The sequence below is a fragment of the Myotis myotis genome, unplaced genomic scaffold (assembly GCF_014108235.1).
Source record: "Myotis myotis isolate mMyoMyo1 unplaced genomic scaffold, mMyoMyo1.p scaffold_m19_p_1, whole genome shotgun sequence".
In the NCBI taxonomy this organism is placed as follows: domain Eukaryota; kingdom Metazoa; phylum Chordata; class Mammalia; order Chiroptera; family Vespertilionidae; genus Myotis; species Myotis myotis.
Genome location: NW_023416313.1, coordinates 216,680,671 through 216,702,331, shown reverse-complemented (window position 1 = coordinate 216,702,331; position 21,661 = coordinate 216,680,671). Strand labels below are relative to the sequence as shown.

General features: G+C 37.0%; 1 protein-coding gene across 4 annotated transcripts in view; it reads left to right on the top strand.

Annotated features, from left to right (window-relative positions):
* Window positions 1-21,461, top strand: part of TC2N (tandem C2 domains, nuclear) — a 40,297-nt gene extending 18,836 nt beyond the window's left edge. For 3 of the 4 annotated variants that reach the window (XM_036315738.1, XM_036315722.1, XM_036315732.1), the window contains 9 exons: window positions 4,333-4,512; window positions 5,699-5,790; window positions 6,982-7,057; window positions 8,250-8,350; window positions 8,736-8,852; window positions 12,457-12,648; window positions 15,713-15,827; window positions 17,221-17,420; window positions 19,467-21,461. In XM_036315738.1, coding sequence (XP_036171631.1) covers window positions 4,333-4,512; window positions 5,699-5,790; window positions 6,982-7,057; window positions 8,250-8,350; window positions 8,736-8,852; window positions 12,457-12,648; window positions 15,713-15,827; window positions 17,221-17,420; window positions 19,467-19,577 — 1,184 coding nt within the window. In that variant the 3' untranslated portion in view covers window positions 19,578-21,461. The remainder of the gene's footprint in view (window positions 1-4,332; window positions 4,513-5,698; window positions 5,791-6,981; window positions 7,058-8,249; window positions 8,351-8,735; window positions 8,853-12,456; window positions 12,649-15,712; window positions 15,828-17,220; window positions 17,421-19,466) is intronic. The other variant, XM_036315739.1, reaches the window with a different exon arrangement.
* The last annotated feature ends 200 nt before the right edge of the window (window positions 21,462-21,661 follow it).

Sequence of the window (21,661 nt, the reverse complement as noted above, 5' to 3'; positions counted from 1 at the left end):
AGATGAACCTTATGTCTTATTTTTCATATATCTCTAAAAAATAGTTTTTAAAAGCTCTGGCTCACAGGATACCATGATTAATTGGCTTTTCTCTTTCTCTCATACCTGTTTAACAACATTGGGATTAAGCCATGTAAACAGTCTTGCAATTTATTTTATTCACATCATCTGTTATGAACATGTTTTCATATTCATTACTTTTTAATGGCTTTATAGTATTAAATTATATGGATGTACCACAATTTATAAATTATCTATTCTTAGACATTTAAAGTATTTTATGTGGGCGGGGGTGGGGGGGGTTGTAATCAGAAAATAAGTAAGAAATACCTACCTGGCAATATGTGGTCGTTTTTCTTTTTCTTCTTTTTCATTGTATCATTAATAAATATTACTTTTTTAGCTGACTGAGTCAGAAATTGGCTTATACTTAAATTATAGGCTCACGGAGGATGTGGTGAAGCCATCTGATTTTTAGCATATTGGAGAGAGAATTACTTTATGTAACTAAAGTCGGGAAAGTCTTCTTGGTACCTAATTATAGAAGTAAAATATGTGTAAGCTGTATGTGCAAATGCATGTGTGAGTGATGGGCAGATATGGAGATTTCGAGAAGAAGATAGAGCAGACCAGTATCAATTGTGACTTAAATTATGTTTCAAATATTTGAAATTTGTTTTGTCGCATTACTTGCAAATGAGTCTGATCACAGCTGTAGACTCCTGCTTTGATAGCAGACAGATCTGTCATTAAAGTTTTACTGTGCTGGCTTTATCACCTACCTACCTACCCATCCAGAGGATACATTTTGAATTAATATTGAAATTTCAAATAGGGCTTTTGAGATGTGTTGGCAGTTATGCAACTTTACAACAGTGTGGTTCTGTAAATTGAGAGAAATTCCTCTTGAACTTAAAAACTGCTATCACTGTGTACTGTTTGAGGGGAAAATTGGAATTCTGTAGTGGCTTACTTATAAAGGAAAAATGAAATCAGAATATTCCTTTTTAGGTATAGCCTATAAAGGCAGTGAGTCATACTCTTGACAGTGCTATTCTTGTTACCATAGACGTTGTAGTTGTTTATGTGTTGAATGAGTCAAGTGTTAGCTCATAGGGGTGCCCACTCTTTAGGCTCTCTGGCATCATAGCTCCCTCTTGGCACCCCTCTGACATGGGCTGTGCTTGGATTGTATACATAGTTTTTTTGAAACAGGATGAGGATAGAATCTCACCTCATAACCTCATATTTTATTTTTCTTTTCTGAACTCAATGTCAAGCTACCTGCTTTATTGTTTAGCTTAATTCAGAAAATACTACTTTATACTGTGGGTTCTGTTTTAAATGGAACAAAAAGAATGAAAACATGGTGATGATTTAAACATTTAAAAAACTTTATGTGTATATATTATTTCCACTGTGATTTTAAGCTTTGAAGAAAATTTGATCTAAATATAAAACACATGTAGAAAAAAGGAACAAAGAAATCTATCACGCAGTGATTTATTACAAAGCAAATCATGTGTATAGTCACCACTCAAGTAAAGAGAGTAAAGCCAGCAACCCCAAAGCTTCCATCTTTCCCTTTTCAGTCACTTCAGAGTAATCAGTATCGCTTTTTTGCTTTTCTTACTTTTTACCACCTAAGTACATATTCCTAAATGTTATGGCTTCGTTTTTTTTATTGTTTTCTGACCTTTATGTAAATGAAATAACATATTCAGTATATATTCTTTTGTTTGTGGGTTCTTTCAGTCAGCATTATATTTGTGAAATTTACTCAGATTGTTGTTAGTAAGCTTCAGTTTGTTTTTATATCTGTACAGCGAGTGTATTTATCTATTGTTGTCTAAAGGTAAGATACAGAAGTGTTTCTGTATAGCATACTATAAGGCAACGGTCGCCAACCTTTTGGACCTCCCAGGCCACCAGTGGTCCGCAGATCACCGATTGGCGACCATTGCATAAGATATTTTTATGTATCAAGTATATACTGCAGTTCATCTATTTTTACTGTTGATGGGCATTTGAGTTTTTTTCCAGTTTTCGACTATTGTGTATAATGATGCTTATGAACATGCTTGTACTTGTCTCTTGGTGCACATGTACAAGCATTTCAGTTGTGTATATGTCCCAGAATGGCATGTTGGGGTTGTAGGTTAGAAATATCGTTAGCTTTAGTGGAAGTTAGCAAACTTTTCCACAGTGATTATATCAGTTTACATTTTCATCAGCATTCACATTGTTCTGCTTTCTTGTCAACACTTGCTATTGTCAGCTTTTTAATTTTAACCATTCTGGTGAGCATGTAGTGGTATCTTATTAGAGTTTTAATTTCCCTCATGATCAGTGAGATTGAGCACCAGATCATGTTTATTGGCTATTTGAATAGACTCTCTTCTGAAGTGTCTGCTTAAGTCTTAAGCTAATTTACATATAGGCTTGCTTATCTTTTTCTTATTGATTTGTGGGAGTTCCTCATAAATTCTAGATATAAGCACTTTGTTAGTTATATTTTTGCACATATTTTCTCCCCTCTGTGGGTTACCTCTTTACTCTCTTAAATAGTCTTTGGAAATGGAAGATTTGGAAAATTTCAAATTTAATATAGTTGAGTTTATTAAAAACTTGTAATGATTAAAGCTATGTTCCCTTTAAGAAGTGCTTCTCTGCCCTAAGGCTAGGAAGACTTTCTGATAATTGTACTTAATGTAGAAGTTTTATTGGTTTGCCTTTAACATTATTTTAGAGCCACAATCCACAAGGAATTAATTTTTGTGAATATATTTAGTTGGGATGAAGGTTGTTGTTTCCTCTATATCCATATTCAGTTGTCTTATCCCTTTTAGTGAAAAGTGCCAGTGCCACACTGATTATAAATCAAGTTTCCATAAAATGGGTGTCTCTTTTGGGGCCTTCTATTCCGTTCCATTGATCTTATCATTGGTGCCAGTATTCCTTTCTTAATACCCAGTAGAGCTCATCTTTCAATCTTGTTTTTTTAAAGATGACCTTTTTTTATTATTTTTGGTCCTTTATGTTTCAATATAAATACTTCCTATCCGGTTTGCTATTTGATTTCTAGCTTTATTGCATTGGTGTTGGGGAACGTACTCTTTGTGATCTCAGTTCTTCATAATTTGTTGAGACTGGCTCTGTGTATCTCAGCCTACGGTCAGTTTCCTTTTTTTTAATTTAATAACACTTTATTTTTCAAAATGTACAGTTTGTTCGTGCCTCTTCTCCAGCGGTTGGGGCATCCCACCCATGGTGTTTGCAGTGTAAATTACTTGAGCTCTGTGCTTTGAAGCCAGTTTAATAAGTCCCTGGCCAAGGAAGCTCTCTCTACCTTCCGTCTCTCAGCGACAGCAGCTGGGCTTATAAGCTTCTCGTTGGGAACTTCCTTACAGAGTTTGCCATATGGTGCTTTGTCAGGCAAGACCAGGTTATTGAGCTTGTTCCAGACTGTGCCTTTGGACCACGCCTTCTTTTGGGCTTGCTCCCAGATTTGTTCGCTGGGTCTTTGTCTTTCTCAGCTGACTTTCTGGCATCCTTCTTCTTCTTGTCATTCTTGGGCCGTACAGCGAACTCGAAGAGCAGCTGCTACCACTGATGTCCTGATAAGATGTCAGACAAAGCCCTGACTGGTGGCCTCAGTGGTTAGAGCATCGGCCTGCACACCGAAGAGTCAATTCCTGGTCAAGGGAGTGAACCTGGGTTGCAGAGTCAATTCCCCGCCCCCATCAGGGTGGGTGGGGGAGGCAGTCAATCGATGTGTCTCTTTCACATTGATGTTTACCTCTCTCTCTCTCTCTGTCTCTCTCTCTCTCTCTCTATCCCCTCCGTTCCACTCTCTCTAAAAAACAATGGAAAAACAGTGAGGATTAACAACAACAAAAAGATGCCAGACAGAAATGAGCTTGTGGTCCGTTTTTATAAATGTTGTGGTCTTCGTGAAAAGAGCACATTTCTAAAAAGAGATAATCTTTTTACTGAAAAGATGTGCTTTGTGTAAGTAGAAAAATAAAAGGAAACTCCAGTCACAAAATACAGAATTGTCCACAGCATTTTGTAATAGTGTGCTTAGGGGCAAAGAAAAATGTCAAAAATTTACCAGACTGTCTTGAGAGCAGGGTTCATGGCTGGTCCCTGGCAGAATACTCCACACACTTAGAGCTCAGTAAAAGTGTGCTTATTTTTTTAGATATCAAACACATGCGAGTTAATATTACTCGAAACAATTTTTTTTCCTTTTGCCTTGAATGCACCAGCTGTTGGCTAGTAACTCCCAAGAAAAGGACGTCATAAAACTTTTGAAACATTTGCTTTCAGGATCGGCCAGAGCATCTTTTGGGGATCGAAAGGCAGAACTTTCCGGCTCCTCCCACCCTGGATCCAGCTATGACGTGTACAACCCGTTCTATATGTATCAGCACATTTCCCCAGATCTGAGTCGGCGCTTTCCCCCTACTTCAGAAGTGACAAGACTGTATGGATCAGGTTTGAAATTTTGTGTGTGTTTTTTTCCCCTCCTTGTCGTTCTTTCTTTTTTCTCAGAGTTCAGCTTTTTATTGAATGTGTTACAAGAGAGGTTTAGTCAAAAAGACCAAAGCCCATCAGACTCCCAGATCCTTCTTTCTGTGCTCCCACTTTCTCCTCCTCAGCTGGGGCAGCCATGCTGGCTCTCTGTGTTTCTCTTTTAGCAAAAAATGTCCAAGTCAGATTAAACCAGAGACCCTGGGAGAGATGATTCTTATTACGGGAAACAATTTACCAATAAGGGGAAAGCAGGCTTCAGAAGTGCCGAGATAAGCATCCTGATTCTTTGTGGCATTATATCTAATATACAAATGGAAAGACTAATAAGTTGTATGTGTTAGTGAGTTCTAAATTCCATTTTATTTGTCCTTTTTGGAAAAAAAAAAGTTTGTTTACAGATTATTTTGATATATGTTATATATCATCTATCCGTTCATAAATGTTCCTTTTCTGCTCTATGTAATAAAAATGATATATTTAGAAACATGATAGGTTTACAAATGTAAACAAAGAAAATAGGAAATGCCTAAGTGATATTTAGAACTTTCTTAGTTTCATATTTGAAACTGCATCAGTGATAGTCTATCTTGTACATATCTAATTCACAAATTTCTCACTGTTCTTCAGGTCACACATCTGTCTCAACATTGAATTCAGGCCCTAAAAATAACGCAGAAATATTTATCTAAGTACTTATTTATTTCAGTACTGTGCTAGAATACACATTAGTATGCAGAGTTCTATTCTTCCAGGATCTTACAGTCAGGAGGGAAACTAGCAATATAGGATCACCTAGGATTTGGTGTTGATTTTTTTTAAAAAAGTGCTCATTAAACAGTTGACTTGCATTTAGCGCAGAGGACACTTACCTCTTCGATTATTCTCATGAGATGAAGAATTGAGGAATGTAGCGAAAATAACGAATTTTCCCTGCTTGATGTTTGATGTGGATATAAAAATGTATTGTTTGATTTTTATTGGTTTTTGTTTCAAACAAAGTAAAATAATTGAAAAAATTTTTAAAATTTTGTTAGGTTTTATATCGTAAGTAGATTTGCGCATAATATTCATGATATATTCCTAAAAAGATTTAATTCATTGTAATTAAATAGAATTTCTTCTTTTTTACTATAAGTAATTTACTTACGTCTTTTTGTAGTTTGTGATTTAAGGACCAACAAACTCCCTGGTTCTCCCGGGCTAAGCAAGTCTATGTTTGATCTTACAAGTTCATCTCAGAAGTTCATGCAGGTAAATTATTTATATAAATTTAATTATATCCAATAATTTATTTTCAAGCTAAAAATTCAAAGGGGTGTAAATTACATTAGGAACAACGTGCTTTGCATCGTATGTAGATGTATCTATTCTTATACCTCTTATGATAAACACTTGATATTTCCCATGTGCATTATTTTAGCTTTCAAGTGAATAAAAAAGGCAGTAGTTTTTTTTTGTTGTTGTTGTTTTTTTTTTATGAGTCTTATATCTCTCATTTGATATGCACTCAGATACTTGGAATTTAAAATGGTATATATTTTAAAGTGCTTATTGATTTTACTTTCTTTAATGAACAAAACTAGTTAATAAAAAGTAGTATTTCTATTGAGATGTAGAACTTTAATTATTCATTTATATTAAAATACTGTCCTATGTTTCAAATAGAACTGACAAATTTTTGACATTTAAAAAATGTTTCTTTTTTAAATACAAGTGAACTGTGATTATTATTTAAAACTTAGAAAGTAGACTTAAGCAAAGTAAAAAGACAAATCACCTATGTTCCTATAACTGAGTAAAAACACTGTGCAAATATTGTTTTTACATATTTGTGAACTTTTTTCACATGAACATATATACATATATTTTATTAAAATGAAGTGTATTCTAAATAATCTTTAATAATCCCAGTTGAATTAAATTTTTGCAAACTTAACTCTTTATAGCACCAGTTCTTTAGCATGCATTGGAATTGTGTAGAGAGCTTGTTAAAATACAGAATGCCAGGCTTCACCCCCAGAGCTTTCGATTTAGTAGCTCTGCAGTGAGTTTGTATTTCTAATAGTTTCCCAGGTGATGATGTACCTCTCGGTCCAGAGGGACCATGCTGGAATAACTGTTACTTTACAGGTTGTTAAGTAGCAGGGCACTTGCAAATATATTCAGATTTTTATTAGTACCTTTAAATCTGAAACATAGCCATAATCTCTTCATCCTTATTACCAAACCAAACCAAACAGCAAAGGCTTTTCCATATATTATCTAGTAAGATATGTAAGATTTTCCTGATAGCACACACAGAAATCTTTTCTATCTAAAAGTGGAAAATTCTGATTAGTAACTGTCAAAATGGTTAGCATGCTTTTTGGTAGGAGGGTAGGTATTATTTCAGACGCTTTCAAGTTTGACATGCAGCTTCTGACTAAAGAACTCTATTTGTAGAGACATGATTCACTGTCCAGTGTGCCTAGCAGCTCTTCATCGAGGAAAAATTCTCAGGGGAGCAACAGAAGCTTGGGTAAGGAATAAAGTACCCTATTTTTATATTCTTAAGGGAATTATTTCTACCCAATAGTAATTTGAAAGTATATATGACACAGTAAGAGAAACTCTAGATAATCTACGTATATAAAAGCCTAAACGACCGTTAAGACCGAACAATTGGAACGACTGGTTGGCCGGTCGCTATGACCCACACTGACCACCAGGGGGCAGATGCTCAATGCAGGAGCTGCCCCCTGGTGGTCAGTGCGCTCCTGCAGCGGGAACGTAGCTCAGCCAGAAGCTGGGCTCATGGCTGGCGGGCGCAGCTGCGGCGCTGGGAGCCTCTCCTGCCTCCACGCTGCAGCAGGTGCAGCAGGGCCAGGATGAGAGGCCCCGGCTGGGGCTCCTTCCTGGCCGCCTGCCACTTTGGCACTGCTACATACCCCAAGGATGGAGGCCAGGCTGAGGGACCCCATCCATGCAAGAATCCATGCACTGGGCCTCCAGTTACATATGTGTTGGCAGTGTTACCTGTGTATGAATACGCACATCAGATGGACTCTGTTTTAGTGTTCAGACATGAATACATCTTTTTAAAAGTGGAGCAGTTAAATATCCATTGTTGGTTTGTTTTAAAGTATATTAGTAAAGAACTTGCTGAAGTATAAAGTATTAAGTCCATGTTAATATTATTTGGGGAAAGTTTTTGTTTTAACTTAAATTTCTCAGGTTATAATTGGGTTACGTTTTTAAGCTATGCATTACTTTTTTGTTTGTTTGTTAATCCTCACCCAAGGGTATTTTTTCCTATGATTTTTAGAGAGAGTGGAAGGACAGGAGGAAAGGGAAGAGAGAGAGGGAGGGAGGGAGGATGGGAGAGAGGCATACAGAAAGAAAGAGAGACACACACACATATCAGTTGGTTGCCTCCCACACTAGCCCCTGACTGGGGCCCAGGGATCAAACCTGCAACCCTACGGGGCATGGTGACACTCTAACCACTAACCCACATGAGCCAGGGCCCATGTATTACTTTTTATAGTATATCTTCCCCCTTGCACTTCAGTAAAACATTAAAGGGTGGTGTTTGTTATATTAAATTGTCAACTTTAAAAAATAATTGTAGCATTTTTCTATTTTGTCTTTAAAATCAAATTGTATCAAAGCTTAATTGGGTCAGAAGGGTTGTGTAGTATCTCAAACATCTTTGTCCTTTTACAATTCAGATACGATTACTCTGTCAGGAGATGAAAGAGATCTGGGGAGATTGAACGTGAAGGTGTTTTATAATTCTTCAGCAGAGCAAATCTGGATCACAGTATTACAGGTACATTATTATAGTGCACACCAACTTTTCTTACAAAATGGAATATTTAGACAGTATAAGCATATATTATTGCTCTCTTCTGGGGAATGGGTCATTACCTCTTAGGAATTTAGAGTTTTATAATATTTTGCAGAAAATAGCATATAATAAAGAACCTAAAGAAAATAAATCAGTAGGTGTGGTGGAAGTATTTGATTTTTACTCTCAAAGAGATTGATGTGATATTGAGAACTTTAAATGTCAAATTATTTTAATGTAGATGAAACAGGAGGCTTCGGTAAGTTTACTTTTACAGTTTGTATCTAAAGTCATTAACTTGAAAAATACATAAAATAATTGTATTGTGTCCTTTGTAAAACTCAAGCTGTATTTTTAATTTTTTTAGTGCAAAGATCTAAGTTGGCCCTCTAGTTATGGCGACACTCCTGCTATCTCTATAAAAGGAGTCCTGACATTGCCCAAACCAGTGCATTTCAAATCTTCAGCCAAGGAAGGCTCCAGTGTAAGTGGCTGTTGGTGTTTGAATTTCTTTTTATGTTTTTCTCATGTTTGTCACTTTAACTCATGTAAGGAATTGGAATTAAAAAAGTGTTTTATTTTAGGAAAACTACACATTATGTACCCCCTGCTTTTTAATGACAATTTTGAGCCTTACTAGTAAAAGTACTTGATACTTCATTGTCCAATATTAAGGTGCATTTAAAAAGAAAATTTTAATCACTAAAATACATAGAAGATGAACAATATATAAGAAAACTCTGTATAGTTCTCTTATGAAAGGAAAATAAATGTCTAGTTTTTCATCCTCTCCCCCCATATGGCTTTGAGAAATAAGTGTATTATTGCAATTGATTTCTTTTAAATATTTTTCTTTATTATCCTGAATTTGGTTTTATAGGCTCTAGATTTCACATTAACTTATCTTCATCTTTGTCTTTTGATATGGGTTGAAAGGTTAGTGTTTTCCATGCAAATGAAAGGTATCTTCTACAAAAACATCATTTAAAAATAAGGTAATTCAAATGTCTGATAAACATGAAATTACATATTGCTTTCTCTTTATTTTCTGTCCTTTTTGTTTATTAAAAGTAGAAAAAATGTTACAAGTACTCTAGAACATAAAACTTTCTGAAAGTTATTTTATTGACAATACACATCAAAATCTTAAGTTATGTGTACTTTTTAATATAGTTATTCTACTTGGAATCTGTTCCATAGAAATAATCTAATATATATGTAAAATACATATACAGGGTGGGGCAAAAGTAGGTTTACAGTTGTTCATATGGAAAAAGAGACGTGGGCTACGATTATTACAATAGCTTATTAACTCAAAAGCATGTCACAATGGCATAGTGCACTTGAGTACAATCTTGTAAGTGCTCAAACTGCCAACCTTCATTATTTATACACTAGAGGCCCGGTGCACAAAAATTCGTGCAATCAGGGGGGTCCTTCTTCCCAACCTACGCCCTCTCACAGTCTGGGACCCCCTCGGGGGATGTCCACCTGCTAGCTTAGGCCCACTCCCCAAGGGTTCGGACCTAAGCTGGCAATCAGACATCCCTCTGGCAGCCTGGGAGTCCACAGGCAATGTCTGGCTGACTACTTAGTCCTGCTCCCAGGGAGCGGGCCTAAGCTGCAATAGGATATCCTTAGCGCTGCTGAGGAGGCGGGAGAGGCTCCCGCCACTGCTGCTGCACTCAAAGCTGTCAGCCCGGCTTGTGGCTGAGTGGGGCTCCTGCATTGAGCATCTGCCCCCTGATGGTCAGTGCACATTATAGTGACCTGTCGTTCCCAGTGGTTCTGCTGTTAGGGTCAATTTGCATATTACCCTTTTCTTATATAGGATTCTTGTAGTCTACTTGCTATACTCAAGCATACTTTGGCACAGAGTTCTTGATTGTCATCTGTTTTTTTACATGCTTCTCCATCATTGCCTAAAAGATAAACCATAATAAAAGATTTGAAATAATAATAAGAAAACAAATGATACAAATAAATAATAGAATAATAAAAGGGTAATATGCTAATTAGACTGGACGTCCTTTCTGACGAAGCCGGGGCCAGAGGGAAGCCCAGGTCCCGGGTACCTGCCAGTGGCCGGAGCAAAACCCAGGTCCCGGGTGCCAGAGGGAAGCCGGTGCCAGCAGCCGGGGGAAGGAAGGCCTACTCTTGCATGAATTTCGTGCATCGGGCCTCTAGTTAATAAATAATAGAATAAATTCTGTTTCATGTACTCACAACTGTAAACCTACTTTTGCCAATCCTGTGTGTGTGTGTGTGTGTGTGTGTGTGTGTGTGTGTGTGTGTAGTATCCATAGTGGAAAAGTTGGAAACAATCTAAATGTCTCATAAAGGGGAATGATTGCGAAAACTCATGGAATACCACATGTATTAGTTTCCTAGGGTTTTGGCTTAGAACAACAGAAATTGACCTCTCACAGTTTGGAGGAAGTCTGGTCTCAAGACTTCAGCAGCGTTGGTTCCTTTCCTGAGGGGAGATCTGTTCCATGCCTCTCCTCGTTCTGGGGATGGCCAGCAATCCCTGGCATTCCTGGCCTTCACTCTGATCTCAGCATCCATCTGCACATGGCGTTCTCCCTGTCTCTCTGTGTCTTCTCAGTGTCATAGGATACCAGTCTCTCTACTCCGATACGACCTCATCTTAACTTCACTAATTACATCCTCAGGGTATATTTTTTGGGGGACACAAAACCGTAGCACCATGTGATAGGATACTAGAAAGCTATGAGAAGTAATGTTTAGGAAGAGTTTTTAAGGATATGGGGAAATGTTCTTAATAAGTGAGAAGGCAGAAATCAAAAGTGATGTATATGTAGTAGGATATTTCTTTATGAAAATATAGATTATAGGACGTCTAAATGGAAATGTCTTATACCTGGCTATAATCCTGACACTTACTTGTTTCACTTTTTAATTTTCAAGTAAACGAAGTAAACTTAGCAAAAGTTAGGGGGGAAGAGAAAGCTTAAGTGGTTCGGAGGTTCTCAAGAAACACAATTCTGACTACACAAACATAAAAATTACAATAAAAGAGAAAAATTGAGCACGATACATAAAATATATTGTTAGTTGCCCAGATACCTTGCCTTTTCAAAAGGAAAAAAAAAACCCCTCCTTTTTAAAAAGGACACATTAAAAATGGAAAGAAGGGAGTGTGTAGTCTAGTGTCAAGAAAATGTTAGCCCGCGGTAAGACCAGGTTTAAAAATATTAAAAGTAAATGGGAGGCAATCAACCGAAGACCTTGTATGCATATTGCATAACCCGTGGACAGCAGTGCACTTGAGTACAATCTTGTATTTGAATTGGTGAAGGCCTGGGGTGAGGGTTGGGAATGGGCTGGATGGGGGAGATGGGGGACATATGTAATACTCTCAACAATAAACATTTAAAAGTATATATTAAAAGTAACAAAAAGAACATTTGAAATTTTCTCAAGCATGGAAAACACGGGCTTGCAGCATAGGTAGATGCTCGTGTGAGAAGGTAGGACTTAATACTTCTTTGTCTTCTCTGTTAAGGAGATCGATTTTCAGATTGGAAAGAGTGGAACAAACGTTACCAAAAGAGAAACTGGATCCCAATAGACGGGAAGAACATTAGACAAACAATCGCTCCCTTAAAGAAATAATTCAAGCCTTGTAATGTGAACAAGTTAGATTTCGGGTACCGAGAGAGCTCACCTGAGATTCTGACACCGCTCTTATTTGCTGCGGAAGAATTGTAAATAGCTGAGAAGCTGCCCCAGAACTAAAGATGAAAAACAACCTCATTTTCAAAAAGGGGAAAAGCTATATATATATTCTGGTATGCTTGGTGTTGGTAGTGACCTGAATTTCTGACTAAGTAATTAAAAGGATGATTTGGGAAAATGAAGAAAGGCAGCAGCTAGGATAAATTCTGGAAAAACAAGTCATGGTCATTCTCATTTTTGTTCGCATTAAAAAGTGTTTTTTCTATTGTTGTAAAAAATCAAATCTACCTTTCCTAGATTAAAATATATTATTTTTATTTATTTTGTGTTGGCATATCACCCTTTTTTCAGTCCTTTTATTTATATACTTTCTATTTTCTTTTTAGACAATTGAGTTTATGGAAACTTTTGTGTTTGCTATTAAACTCCAAAGTCTGCAAAGTGTAAGGCTTGTATTTAAGGTTCAAACCCAGACTCCCAGGAAGAAGACCATTGGTGAATGCTCGCTGTCACTCAGAACTCTTAGCACACAAGAAATGGATTACTCTTTGGATATAGCACCACCTTCAAAAATTCCTGTAAGTGATAATAATATATAAATAACCCTAAAGTATGAGTAACTTTAAATTATCAATTAATTTTATAAAAAGTTTTTTTAGTAGCTGATAAGAAAAGCAAGAAAGAATCATAAACTGTAAGCTCAGTCAGAGATTGCCTTCAGATCGATTGGGAAAGTTGTTTTTAATCCTGAGCAAGCTATATAGCTCTTCATAAATTGGGCAAAAACAAGGTTCTTACAGCTGGTATTTTTTGTAAAGAACTTGATTATCTTTGAAACTTGACATTCGCTTAACTAGCCAGCTGAACACTTAGAGCAGCGGTTCTCAACCTGTGGGTTGCGGCCCCTTTGGGGGTCGAACGACCCTTTCACAGGGGTCGCCTAAGACCATCGGAAAACGCATATATAATTACATATTGTTTTTGTGATTAATCACTATGCTTTAATTATGTTTCATTTGTAACAATGAAATTGGGGGTCACCACATCATGAGGAACTGTATTAAAGGGTCGCGGCATTAGGAAGGTTGAGAACCACTGACTTAGAGTGTTTAGAAATCCCTAATAATTTAATTATATAGTTTCTATGTCAGCATAACATTTATAGAAATCAGCCATAAACTTTGATAAGGTCAAACCTTATATAATTTTAAATTTATGTAAGTTTTATATTTCACCTACTTTTCAAAAATATTTATGTTGGCTTAAAGTGGTTCTGAACCTGGGTACGCATTAGAATCACCTAGTGAGGTTTAAAAACATGCCCACATCTAAACCAACTAAATCAGAATATTTGGGGGGTGGGGCCAGAGGCATCTGTATTTCTTTATCCCGTGTCTGTTATTTTCTGTTCCACCCCCAATGTGTTTTTTATAGCATTTCTTACAACTAAGAATTATTTAAGTTACTTGTTTTAAACAAAACAAGGCTTGAGTTTTCATCTGTTTTCTTTATAATTTGCAGTGCTCTGAGCAACAGCCTGTCATGTTCTTTGCATTGAATATTTGTATGTAGATAGATATGAAAGAATAAATGAAGAATGGAAGAGTGCACAATTAGATTATCGTGTTCAAATATGTTTAAGTACATTTGTCTTATAGCTGTGACAGGAGTTCATCACTTGCATCTTTGAAACTAGCTCAGTAGACGGTAATCTGCAACCCTAGGTTAGAGAAGGCACAGATACTCAACTGGACAATTCATATATTAAAACCTAAGTTAGTGAGACTAGTAGAGCACACCAGACTCAGCAAAGGTATTTTCTGGGGCATTGAGACATTAGACTCTTACCTGCCTTGGAGAATCTGGATGAACGACTGTGGTTCAGTTTCTACCAAATGATATATCAGAGGTCATGTCAGCAAAGGTTTTATTTTATGTGTGGCTACAGATTTAGTTCATGTGAAAAGGTTTATTAACCCGATTTTATTCTGATTGAAAGAAAAAGCAGTACATTCACTTATTTATGAAAATCAGTGTTTCTTTTTGCCAAAATAGACAAGTTTTTTCATCACTTCAGTCATTTCACAGGGGAGTTTAACCTCTCAACAGTTGAGTTTATGCTTTTAAGTCAGGGGTGGGCAAACTTTTTGACTCGAGGGCCACAATGGGTTCTTAAACTGGACCGGAGGGCCGGAACAAAAGCATGGATGGAGTGTTTGTGTGAACTAATATAAATTCAAAGTAAACATCATTACATAAAAGGGTACGGTCTTTTTTTTGTTTTTTAGTTTTATTCATTTCAAACGGGCCGGATCCGGCCCACGGGCCGTAGTTTGCCCACGGCTGTTTTAAGTGATTCGCAGTTCACTGTTTATCTCTTGATTTCTTACGGCATGACCAGTTTCTTTTTATTTATTTTTCTTAATCCTCACCCGAGGATGTTTTTTCCGTTGATGTCTAGGGAGAAATGGGGGCTGGGAGGAGAAAGAGGAACATCAATATGAGAGAGACACACAGCGACTGGTTGCCTCTCGAGGCCTCCCAACCAGAGCCAGTGATAGAACCTGCAACCCAGGTAGATGCCCTTGCCTGGGAGTCAACCTCGTGGCCCTTTGGTGCGAGGGCTGAGCACCACTGGCCAGGGCGTGGCATGACCAATTTTTAAAACACAGAATCGTGTTTCAAGAAAATGCCCAAGATTCAGCCCATGGAATGTCCATAGAAAGGTCCTTTTTAGTGAGCCAGGAGCCAATTATTGGGACTGCTGGGCGATGACCAAATAGAAATCTCGTCATCAAGCTGTGCGGTAGCTTTGTCGGAGTTAGTATCAGCGAAGACTGCTGTGTCTGTCTGTGCTGAGCCCTGTGAGATCTCAACGTGATGTTCTCGCTTCATTTCCGTACTTACGTTTTTCAGCATGTGCCTGAGGAGTAATGTTTCTGTGTTTGGACAACCTTATGTTTCTCTCTTTTCGCTCCAAGGGTGTTGGAAGCCAGAGAAGTGGGCGGGGCCGTGTTCTGTTTCACAAACAAGTTACCAGCTTTATTCGGCTGTTAGTCAGCAATACTGAAGAGCACATTTTTTCTTTCCCCCTCTCCCCGTCTCCCTTTTATTGTTTGCCTCAGGTTTTCTTTGACCTTTTCCTTATTATTTACTGCCTCATAACTTTCACTGGCTCCCTTCCTGCCAGCGCTCTTCTCTGGCCCGCTTCCATACAGCAGAGTAATTCAGCTCCCAACCCACAAATCTTTTCAGTGTAGCAATCCGTTGTCTCCCGACTCTGCTCGCACCTACTCTGATTTCTACATGGAGAAAAAAAGGACGATGATTCTCATACATTACACTTGCAAATCATGTCTCTAGTAAAACTGCTTAGGGATTTAAGTTGCTTTTACTGTGAAGTGCCTTTTGGTCTCCCTGGCTTGGAAGAATCGGGATCTAGCTGTAACTTGCAGTGGCAGAATCCATGAAAGTGAATAGCTCATATGTGCAGAACCCATGGCGCTTACTTCTAAACCTTCTCTTATGACATATAAAAAGCAGTGATTTCAAGATTACTCATCTTAGCTCTTTAATTTTGAATTTTTGAAATATCCCAAAACTTTATTCTTAATTACCAAATGACACTTTCGTGATATGCAGGTGTGCCATGCAGAACTTGAGTTGGGGACTTGTTTTCAAGCAGTGAACAGCAGGATCCAGTTACAAATTCTTGAGGCACAGTGCCTTCCAAGCTCATCAACACCTCTGACTTTGAGTAAGTATATAGTGGTTCAAAGCAGAACCGAAAGACAATTATTAGTAAAAGATCGGTTTTTCCCTACATTTCCTACAGTGGAGATTAAAGTTCTAGTAACTTTTATTACTTAATGTGAATACTTATCTTTTAACTTAGAATCACTTTATTGGATTTCAAATTTTAACCCTTGTGTCTACCTGAACCCACTGGTCTCTTGATTCTTATCCAGTTGTGATCTCTGCATTTGAGGCTATTCCTTAGTTGGCTCATTAGTTACTGTAGCTTGAGTGTCCAGAGGACTGCCAGATGTTTCACCAGCCCAGATGATTTGTCCTATGCAACCTTTGTCGGTACTCGGCTAATGAGAAACTTAATTTTTAAAAAACAAAAATGTCAAACACAACCAATGAAACACATTTTCCTCCCTGCCCTTTGAGCACAGCCAGGGATTCTGATACTTTGGGTGCATAGGCCTGGTTCACACGGCTGCCCCTAGAGCTGGAGGTCTAGTCCCACCTAAAGGGCTAAGAGTGGGGAAAGAGCACTCCTTGTTCCTACTAGAAGAAGAGGAAATATCCGAAGCAGACAGAAGTAATGGATGTCCACTGTAACTAATGAGACTAAAAAATACAGCCAAGCACCCTAACCGGTTTGGCTCAGTGGATAGAGCGTCGGCCTGTGGACTGAGGGGTCCCGGGTTCGATTCCGGTCAAGGGCATGTACCTTGGTTTCGGGCACATCCCCAGTAGGGGGCGTGCGGGAGGCGGCTGATGGATGTTTCTGGCTCTCTGTCCCTCTCTCTCTCTCTGTAAAAAATCAATAAAATATATTAAAAAAAAAATACAGCCAAGCACTCAACTCACGAAGCTAGAAAAACAGCAAACACAAAGGAAAGAAGTAAGGAATTAGAGCCAAAGTTGAAGTTGATAAATATTGAGGCAACAACAAAAGACATAAGTAATAAAACTGAAAGCTTTTTCTTCGAAAAGGTCATTAAAATTGGCAAACCTATGGTAGGTTGGATCAAGCAACAAACAGAGAACGTAAACAAGGAGGAGAATATAACTTCAAATTCAGAACAGATTCAATAATAATAAGACAGTACCATGTATAATTACCGATTCATTTGAACATCTCTGTAAATTAAATGATTTTCTAAGGAAAATTGTTCAAGACCCCCAAAGAAGAGTGAAAATCTGAATAAAACAATAACTACTAGTATGTAAAGGTAGTTAAAGAACCAAGATGATTTTACTGGCAGATTCTACTAGAAGATGTTTTCTGTTATGGCAGTAGCTCATCAGACCTTGAAAAGTGGCTTCTTTATATTTTTTACAACGAAAGTATAGGTACATATCTTTCTATGGTGTTTTAAATACAATTTTATGTATCAAAATTTCTTATGTTTCAGGTTTTTTTGTGAAGGTGGCAATGTTCAGCTCAGGAGAGCTGATTTATAAGAAGAAGACACGCCTGCTGAAGGCCTCCAACGGGAGAGTAAAGTGGGGAGAGACTATGATTTTCCCACTTATACAGAATGAAAGGGAAATTTTTTTTCTCGTTAAGCTTTATAGTCGAAGCTCTGTAAGAAGAAGACACTTCGTGGGACAGGTTAGTAGGAGTGTTTATCTTGAATTCTTGCCTTGCACTTTTCTATGCATTTAAACAGTTGGTTAACAAAAGGAATATAGGATAAAATTGAAGTTTAATAGAGGACAGTTCTTTGGCATCATAAATTAAAATTCAGTGTTGCCACAAAAATTAAATTTTATCAGAATTTTTGTTTTAATACAGGTAGTTGGAATTTCTGAGCAATCAGACTTATCTTAATATAAGACTTTTTTTTTCTAAATGAACTTTACATTTCTCAAGGGGGGAATAAGTGTTTTTCTGAGCTTTTCAACTTTAGAAAGTATGAGAATAATGAGTTTTTCAGTAGTGCTCATTCCTTATGAAGAGAGAACACAGTAATTAAATTTCTTAAGGCTTCACATATCCAACTTTATTCTGTTTCATGTTCAACTTCATGTTTGCTATTAACTGAATTATGTTAGATTTGAACTTGTAGAAAACATCAATTTTAAAGTGGTTGTGATATTATTTAGATAGTCAATATGGGTGTCTGGGTTAATCTATGTAAAAATTCTCAGTAACTTGTCTAAAACAACATAGCACTTGCCCGCTTGCCAATCCTATAGGAACTTGTCTTCTTTTATCCTTTTGTTCTTTACTCTGAGTGGATCAGTGGGAGTTGTCTATTGTGTTTTACCTTAATTACAATCATGTGACTCACATTTAAATTCCAAAATCTATATTATTGGTTTAAAAGCTTCCATTTGACAAGATGTGACTAGCAGTCTACATGAAATCCTAAAATTATATGTAAATTTTCAAAGATTGATATTAACTCTTTGATTTCATATATTTTACCTACAATATTTGTTTAAAAATTACAGTTTTGTTCTTCACTTTTTCTTATTCAAAAAGCTTAAACTCAAGAATTCATACAACTAGCATACTTCTCAAAGCCATAAGACCCATGAAGTGAATTCAGTTAAAGTTTTCCTCTATCATCAAGCCTCAACTACCCTGTACGAAGGGAATAGGAGACTGACTTGACAGATGATTTTCAGAAAACTTTTTTGGTAATTCTACTTTCTCGGTTGAGATTCTAGTTAAGAAGAATAATTCTGGAAAGGTTCTTGCTAGCCCTCTGTTACCTGTGGCTTCTCCGGTAGTTTTGGGAGCCACCATGGTGGAGTAGCCAAATGTGGAGTCAAGATCACCCGCTCCCGTACCAACCACAGCACCCTTACATTACCTGTCTTTATGTCAGGGCTGTTTGTAAGGTTTTATGTGAAGGAAAGTTCTTCAGATCATGAAATTAAAGGGAAACATTGAGAAACCAGTGGGTGACCTGCCCTAATTTCTTTATTTAAAAGAATTAGAAACTGAGTTGCAGAGAGATTAATTCCAAAGCAGCAGCATTTGTTAGTGGCAGAGCTGTGGTGAGAATTCAGGTTTTTCTAACCTTGCCCACCTTACCTCCATGATAGGTAACCATGGTGCTATCCTGACTTTGCATAACGCTTTCCAGTTTTCCCAAATTCATCGCATCTATTTTCCGAGGTTACCTAAGTGAAGAGTACTGTTTACTGTGGATTATTATGAAATTGTTTACGGTGGATCAAGAATGACTAGATTTCAATGATTAGATTTCAATTAAAATTACAGTTTTCTATAACATACACAGTGCTTGAAAATGCACATTCCTTATCCATCTAATTGAAATCCAGAATAGTCAGAGTTAACCTTTACAAAAAAAATTTGTGAGTGATTGGGATCAGTTTTAAGTTGAGCTCCTAGATTTATTGAATAAGAAAGGACACTCATTATTTTGGGGAAAATGATTATGTAATATCTCACATTGAACTTTTAAATTGCATTGGATCATACAAAATAGTCCTCAGAGTGACTAAATAGGTTAAATGTTTTCACATTTAAGTTTCAAAGAGAGAAATAAAACTTTCGGAAAAGTGGAAAGATGTTTAATTGAAAATATGTAAACTAAATTTCCAATTGTCTTTCATCAATAAGGGGAATTAACTGAACTCATCGTTACTGTGTTAAGCAAACGGTTGTATTGTTCCTTTACAGATTTGGATAAGTGAAGACAGTAATAACGTTGAAGCAGCAAACCAGTGGAAAGAGACAATTACAAATCCAGAAAAGGTTGTTATCCAGTGGCACAGATTAAACCCATCCTGAAGACTTCACGCGTTACTTGGTGAAGAATTGGACATTCTTTTAGAAGACTTAAGATTTCAGTTTGCTACCAATGAGAAGAGGCAAATCAGTATATTTCTCAAGTCTTTCATGGAGGTCATAATTATAGTATTTAATGGATCTGTTAGAAAATTAAACTTGATAAAACATGGTATGAATTACATCAGGTATCCAAAGTAAAGGAAATGTTTAAGAACTGTGCCGAAATAGACAATAAAATAAAAGGGTTGTATTAAATGGGCAACTAAATAAATTACAAAACCAGTGAGGATATCAACCATGGATAGTTACAGCCACATTATGTTTATAGGGTCTTTTTTAAGCTTTACCTAGATATTCAAAATCTACATGTCATCCTTGATAGGACTATTAGGCATTTAGAAGACTTTACTACTGACTGTTTCAGTGCTAATCATTACTGGTTATATCTTGACTTTATTGTTTACTTTTAGCTACATATTTTCTCCCAGAAAGCAAAAATGAATTGATCTGCTTCAGCTCCTGGGGAAAGTTTGTGCCCTTTGTTTATCACTCCTTATCCATAAGGTATCACATTGCCAGTTTGTCTCCAAGAAACGTCAGATATAGACAACTACATTTTGGTAAGAATAATGAAAACACCAGAGGTTAAAGATTAATTGGAAACCCAGTATACACACATTTTGCTGTCTTTTTCTCTCTCTCAGATATTTTACTCCTTGTTTTATTAGGAGTTGAAATAAGATTATCATGCATATGGCCTGTCCTAATCAGCAGAATTAAATGAACTTAAATAGCAAATTCAGTATTTTATGATAATCACATCCTTGTTTTTAGCTCTTTTAAATATAAATTATTTGTTCTATAATTCACAATGTTCGAGTATTTTCCCATTTTTGAAATTACCATACCTGATAACACCATGTAGCAAATATTGTCTATTGCAGTGTTTCTCAGGTACTCATTAGAACTCAGTATGTGGATAATTTCAGTTTAATTGGCCATGCACACGGGCCCAAAAGAACAGCTCTTTGGATAAATAAATAAGGCTGACCTTGATCTTGGAAAATTTTATTTTATTTTTGCTAATGAGTAGACCAAGTGCTCTGTGTTCATGGTCTTTCATTTTTCTTTCTATCTTACTTTGTCTCACACGTGCCAAGAGATAGATGGTGATATTTTAGGCCAGAAGTATACTTTGCTATAGCTTAAGCATGCCCTCCCTCGTTATTCCAGTTCTTATGTTCTGTGTATTTTATTAAGATTTTCCCAAAGAAGCACTTACTCCCCTTATCCTAGGTATTACCTCGCCTCAAACTGTAAGATGTACATACTTCACCTGTCCTAGCTCTTCCTGCTTAGAGTTTGCACAACAACAGTGGTGTTGTCAGGTCTCTCTGTGCATGTTAAAATATTTGTGTTTTAGATTTGTGAAAAATGGCATAGTATTGATTAATACTCACATGCACTTTTTAAAAAAATATATTTTATTGATTTTTTTACAGAGAGGAAGGGAGATGGAGAGGGATAGAGAGTTAGAAACATCAATGAGAGAGGAACATCAATTCAACTGCCTCCTTCACACTCCCTACTGGGGATGTGCCCGCAGCCAAGGTACATGCCCTTGACCGGAATCGAACCTGGGACCCTTCAGTCCACAGGATGACACTCTATCCACTGAGCCAAACCGGTTAGGGCTCACATGGACTTTTAAGATAAATCACCTTGTGTGGTAGTCTTGAATCTTTGAGACAAATGGCAACTATTTGAAAATTTTTTAAATAATTTTTTTAAATCCTCACCTGAGGAACATTTTTTAAAAAAATTGATTTTGCAGAGAGGTGAAGGGAGAGGGAGAGAGAAGAAAAAAATACTGATTGGTTGCTTCCTGTACGTGCCCTGACCTGGATTGAACCCGCAACCCGGGTATGTGCCCTGACCAGGAATAGAACCCACAACCCTTTGGTCACAGGATGATGCTCCAAACAACTGAGCCACACCGGTCAGGGCTAAAAAAATATTTTTTTTAATAGACTTTATTTTTTAGAGCAGTTTTAGGTTCACACCAGAGTTGAGAGGAAAGTACA